General features: G+C 34.2%; 1 protein-coding gene across 2 annotated transcripts; it reads left to right on the top strand.

Moving 5' to 3' along the window:
• Positions 1 to 2,511: 2,511 nt before the first annotated feature.
• LOC103492471 (protein ETHYLENE INSENSITIVE 3) lies at positions 2,512 to 6,256 on the top strand. 2 transcript variants are annotated; one of them, NM_001328456.1, is given in 6 exon segments: positions 2,884 to 2,996; positions 3,764 to 5,311; positions 5,313 to 5,341; positions 5,343 to 5,349; positions 5,351 to 5,754; positions 5,756 to 6,256. In NM_001328456.1, coding segments are annotated over 5 exon segments (2,085 nt in total). In that variant the 5' UTR covers positions 2,884 to 2,996; positions 3,764 to 3,927; the 3' UTR covers positions 6,017 to 6,256.
• The last annotated feature ends 336 nt before the right edge of the window (positions 6,257 to 6,592 follow it).

Here is a 6,592-nt window from a genome sequence, read left to right as displayed (position 1 = left end):
AGAGTTACCGAAGTCATATGAATTTTGTCATGTTTTATAAATAGTTTGAATATTGTACTATTTTTAAAAATACTCCCATATAATATCCTTCAAGTTGAACTATGGAGTTAGGTTTTTATTATGTTTAAAGTCTTTTTCATTTCTACTCTATAACTTTGAAAATTGTTAAGAAAACCAGGAGGAGAGAATTACTATGTAATATTAATATATTTGAGGTAATATCTTGTTTAATTGTTGATTTAGATTAATAAGTGTCTTATTAGTTATTTATTAAATTTTCTCTGGTAAGGCTATACATAAAGAACTTTAGAGTTAAAATTAAAAAAAAAAAAAAAAAAAATCTTCTTCCATAATACTATATATCCACTGTTGTTGAAGAACCCTACCTTAATTAATTTAGAGATGGAGTTGTCCGTTTATGGTGGTAAATAAAAAACACCTTTGGATGAGTTTTTTTCATTAAAAATTAATTAAATAGATCGAACCAACAAGTAATACACCAAAATTAGAAGTCATACATAACCTTATATACAATACCATTCACATAAATTAACGTGTCGGTTATATATATATAAATCATTGTTATTATTATTTAACCAAGTTTAATAAAATTTAAGCCAACCGTTTATTTATTTATTTATCTTACAATAAATCAATGGAAATTTGACGAGTTTGAAAATGAATAAACTTAAATGGGAAACTTAATATTATAATCTTAGATGGTAACATGGAGGTATATAATTGGTTATAAAAAAGAAACATACCATATAATTAATTAAATTAATTATAATTGGAGGAAAGGGAATATTCCAATTAAAGAATAATAGTAATTAAAAAAAGAATTAAGAAAATAAAGAAAATGTAATTTAATATATATATATATAAAAACAATAATATTAATAATAATAAATTTGTGCATTAAGGATAATTGGATGAGAAAATAAATGCGACCTAAAATGGTGGGGACAGTGTGTCTTTACAAGCGGACGAGGAGACGCGGCCCCCACACCCACTCTCTCTCTTTTCCTTTCCTTTTATATATATATGTATCTAATTTAATCTTAAACTTAACTCCTATAAATATTCAATGTTGCATTTATTTGGTAGATGAGTTTTCAATCTTATTTTTAATTACATTTTTCCTTTTCTTTTCTTTTTCACATAAAATAGTCCATCGATCCGAACCATTGTAACATAGTAAAGGGAATGGGTTTACTTTTCTCAAGTTTTAGACGTAAGAGATGGTAAGAAACACATTGGAATAACGATTCATATTGGATTATTGACATTGTCTCTTCTCAATAGTTAAAAATGTTACACTTGACCATGCATGATTTGATGAATAGCGAGTGAAATAATAGTATAAAAGGGAATGCAATTATATTTGTTTTACAATCTTGACCATATTGCTTTTTGATATGAATGTATAACTAGTTTTGGCTGATATGAGGTCCCAATGGTCCCAAAACATCCACTTAAGACTCCAACACAACATCAGTACTAAACTTCCACATGTTCAACAAAAGAAGATGTGTCAAAAAATGCTAGTGATCATGATCATTTAGCTTCAAAAATAAGGAAAAAGAAGCGGTGGAGATGATCTCACTTATTTTACTTGTACTTCAACATAGTATTTGTGTTAACAATGATATTAAAAGATAAAGGCGGTATATTGTGCATTTTAACCCCTTCAATTGTTTGATATATTATCTTAATATAATCAAAATGGACATAACTCAACTGATATAAAATTTGTAAGTTTAAAATATGTATGTAATTCAAAGATCTTAAAATTATAACTTCTAAATATATATATATAATTATAAGATTTATTCGATACTAAAATATTTTATTACAAATATAAAAGTGAAAGTTGAATATCTTATTAAATGGTTTTTAGAAATTAAAGTATGAAATTAACCAAATAATTATATGTTTGGTAAAAGTAAAAGATTTGACACACACTCACATTTGTTAATTTTTTTTTTATTTTATGAAAATCCAATTTTTTAATCGGAGTCTAGCTTAAATGGTTTGATTATGACATTATAACTTTGACCAAAATAGATTTGAATTTTTTATTTTATGATTTCATATAGAAATTCTTAATTATATCGTAAGCAATACTAATAATCTTACAAGATACTTAAAAAAAATAATTTAAATATAAAATTTTATTTTAATCCTTACAATTTAAATTTAATATGGTTATTATTATTTAAAAAATAGTGATATTAAACTTGGAAGGAAGCTAGATACAAAGAAAAATTTTAGGTATAACAAAGTACGAAAAATTGTTGTTATTGTTTTATTTATTCAAAAAGAAAAATTGAATGACTAAATTAAAGGATTATTGAGAATTATGTGAAAAATATGAAAGAAAAGAGTAGTTTTCTTAATGGAAAAAATGGGTTTTGTAAGTCAAAAAAGCATTTTTATTTTCGTATGGAAACACCGAACCTAATTAAAAATAAATTGGAGAAAAATGGTTGAAAATTGAAAGACTAAAAAGGATTAACAAAACATTTAAAAGAACAATAAATAGAAAATTAGTGAATCTTCCTTATCACTTCCATGTGCAACTCTCAAAAGGGCTCTGTCCCAGAGCTTTTTGAGTTATAAATGGAAATGAAATTATGAAACGCTCTCTTTCTCTCTCTCTCTCTCTCTCTCTCTGGAATTTGGGGGTTTCTTCTTCTTTTACCCCTTCAAAGTTCAGTCCCCACCATCGCCATTTTTCACCATTGCTCTCTCTCCTTTCACAGTCACCAAGGGACCGACTCTTCTTTTTTATCTCACATGAAAGTTGAAACCTTTCCCACTTCCCACCCCCCAACTTTTTCTTATTGGATTACATTATCATCCCCCCCTTCTCTTTTCCCCCTTTTTTTCTTCTCTCTCAACAAATTTGCTTTCTGGGTTTCTTCCCCTCTGGATTGACTTCCAGTTTCTACCTTCAATACCCAATTCTTATCTCTTTCTCTCTTGTTCTTCAGGTTGCGTTCTTTTTTCTAGTATTTATCTGCTTGATTGATTGTGCCTTTTCCTCCCCTTTTCTTTTCTTTGATTTATTTGAAGTGGGGTTTGGGTTTTTTTTTTTTTTTTTTTTTTATGATTTTGATGCTTTGTGATGGTTTATTCTTCTTATGAGTTCGTTTTGTGAGGTAGGTTTTGTTTGTAGATCTGAATTTGTTTGATTTTTGTATTGAATTTTGATTCTGGGGTTTTTTTTGAGGATGATCGATTGTGATGGACTCAGATGTCCTGTTTTCCTTTTGTTGGAGAGAGTTTCTTCAGGTTGGAGATGAGATCTGATTGTTGGTTTTGTGATATATTTGTTTGGAAGTGTTTGATTTAGATGTGATGTTTAATGCTCTGTTTCTTTTGTGTTTTGATTCTGAATTTAATTTCATTACTTAGTATTGTTGTTGAACTTGATCTGTGTAAAACAGATTAAGAAGTGTTTGAAGAAATTGTCTTTTTCCCCTGTTTGATCTACTTTGTTTGATTGAACTTTTGCATGTAATAAGATTATTTTAGAAAGGAAGAGGAATTCTCATGGTGATTGGTGTGAAGAGATGGTTTGGCTTTTGCTTTCTGATTAGAAGGAATAAATCTCTTGGTGTTCTTCGTTATATGTATTGATTTGTGGTTTCGTAGTGACAATCTTTTCGATTTGGGATGAATCAACCATCTCTTTTTGTTTTTCTAGTAATTGATTCTAAGACTGACTGGGTTTTTGCTATGAAATTTATGTTTATAGGTGAGGAAACATAGAGAATTTTAGTAGCTTCCGTGTCATATCTGATACCAGGTGAAGGCAGTAGCTGATTAGGATTTGTTTTTGGTGTAAATCTGGTTGTTGCATCTCACACGAGTTTCGTCATCTTAGTTTGGAAAATATTTGCTGATTCATTTTTGGGGGAAATGATGATGATGTTCAACGAGATGGGATTTTGTGATGATATGGATTTTCTTTCTGCTTCAATTGTGGAAGGAGATGCTGTAGCTCCACCAACGGATCCTGAAGTCGTGGTGGAAGACGATTATTCTGATGAAGAGATCGACATGGATGAGCTTGAGAGGAGGATGTGGAGGGACAAGATGCGTCTCAAACGTCTTAAAGAGCAAAGCAAGGTTAAGGAAGGGATCGATATTGTGAAGCAACGACAGTCTCAAGACCAGGCTAGGAGGAAGAAGATGTCGAGGGCACATGATGGGATCTTGAAATATATGTTGAAGATTATGGAAGTCTGTAATGCTCAAGGTTTTGTATACGGAATAATTCCTGAGAAGGGAAAACCAGTAACCGGGGCATCGGATAATCTGCGAGAGTGGTGGAAAGACAAAGTCAGATTTGATAGAAACGGACCGGCCGCCATAGCCAAGTACCAGGCAGACAATGCAATTCCTGGACGAAACGATGGCTGTAATTCGATCGGTCCAACTCCTCACACCTTGCAGGAACTTCAGGATACCACCTTAGGTTCTCTTTTATCAGCTCTGATGCAGCACTGTGACCCTCCTCAAAGAAGATTTCCATTGGAGAAAGGAGTTCCTCCGCCATGGTGGCCTTCTGGAGCCGAGGAATGGTGGCCTCAGCTTGGATTGCCGAAGGACCAAGGTCCTCCGCCCTACAAGAAGCCTCATGACTTGAAGAAAGCTTGGAAAGTAGGTGTTTTGACTGCAGTCATCAAGCATATGTCCCCTGATATAGCCAAGATCCGCAAGCTTGTTAGACAATCCAAGTGTTTGCAGGACAAGATGACTGCCAAGGAGAGTGCTACATGGCTTGCTATTATCAACCAAGAGGAGATCTTGGCCCGAGAGCTTTATCCTGATTCTTGCCCACCTTTGTCTTCTGGTGGGGGCAGTGGGTCGTTGGTCATTAACGATTGTAGTGAATATGATGTAGAAGGCGCTGAGGAGGAACCAAGCTTTGATGTTCAAGATCGTAAACCTGACAATCACAGCTCGTTCAACTTAGGGATGGACAGAATGAGAGATCGGGTGTCCCTTCGTCAACCACCTTATGCAATGAAAGGAGAGGTTACTACAAACTTGGATTTTATGCGAAAGAGGAAACCTACCAGCGATTTGAACATGATGATGGATCAGAAGATCTATACATGTGAGTTCCTCCAATGTCCTTATAGCGAACTTCGTCTCGGGTTTAATGACAGGACGTCCAGAGACAATCATCAGTTGACCTGCCCATATAGAACTTCTTCAGAATTCAGTGGCTCAAGTTTTCATGTCAACGAGGTTAAACCAGTTATCTTCCCTCAGTCGTTTGCCCCGCCCAAGTCAAATGCACCCCCGGTCAGCTCAGTTCCGTCATCTTTCGACCTGTCCACTTTAGGCGTTCCAGAAGATGGCCAAAAGTTGATCAGTGAGCTCATGTCGATCTACGACACCAACATCCAAGGAAACAAGAACAACTTAAACACTGGTAACAGTGCCACCACAGAGAACCAAAATCTCCCTCAATTAAAGATCCAACCTCAACAAGATGATTACTTCCGCAATCAAGGTCTAATGATGGAGGGAAACTTCTTCGATGGCTCAAATGTTTCGAGCAGCCATCAAATGTTCACAAGAGATGAAGGTCAATTCGACCGATTTAAGCCAATGAATTCGCCTTTCGAAAACAACCACCATCATCACAACAATAATAACAACAACTTCCACTTGATGTTTAGCTCTCCATTCGATTTGTCGACCTTCGACTACAAAGAAGAAGTACCCGGCGTAGCAGCCATCGACACACTGTCGAAACAGCAGGATATTCCATTATGGTATCATTAAGCCTGCTCTCACTCCCATGCTTTATCGACGTATTCTTTCCGTCAAAAGCATCAGCAGCAACATCAGCTGCAGCAGTGAAATTCATAGCAGTTCTTTTTACAGTTCGAGTATCTCTCTCTCTCTCTCATGGGGTTTGCCTTTTGCTTTTACTAGGAACCAGTCAAAGTTACCTTTTGGGGTTTGCCTAACTTGGTGCTATGTTATCTGAAAAGAAATGTTTGGTGTTACATCCTACTTGGTCATTCAAACAAATGGATGGATAATGTCATTTTAGCTTGTAGAATATATCTTTAAGGTCATCATGTAATGTAAGTCTTTAAGTTTCTCCAATAGACTGATAAATAAGTGGAGAGAATCCTTTTAGTACTCTACTTACTCTGCCCTGTTGGTGATTATATATCCAAATGATTGTCTATATGAAATAACTATTTCAACAATCTTACATTTCCTTTATGTCATCCTCTTCATTTTAGTGGTTGCAAAGTGAAAGTTAATAGAACTTAAAGTTGTTGGAGGGTTCAATCTGTGTTGGCTTTGGTTGGAATATCATACCCCGACAGCTAAGCGAGCGTTGGGTCCAAAGATTTCTAGTTTTTTTGTCTTGTTCTGTTTGAGAAATTAGACTTTGTTTACTCATAGTTTGCTATTAATACGCGTTTTCAATATTCCAGCTGAAATATAGAAGGATAGGATGTAACTTTCCTCTTTGAGTATAACCTACGAACAGGTCGAAACCGCATGATCAACACTATATCTAACACCAACATAGCTCATGTCTTAAGAT

The sequence above is a fragment of the Cucumis melo genome, chromosome 2 (assembly GCF_025177605.1).
Source record: "Cucumis melo cultivar AY chromosome 2, USDA_Cmelo_AY_1.0, whole genome shotgun sequence".
Classification (NCBI taxonomy): Eukaryota; Viridiplantae; Streptophyta; class Magnoliopsida; order Cucurbitales; family Cucurbitaceae; genus Cucumis; species Cucumis melo.
Note: the sequence above shows the minus strand (reverse complement) of the source record. Positions and strands in the feature narration are given on the sequence as shown.

What these genes read in the sequence shown, in the direction of transcription:
- LOC103492471 (XM_008452871.2), top strand. Translation starts at nt 3,928, where the DNA reads ATGATGATGATGTTCAACGAGATGGGATTTTGTGATGATATGGATTTT.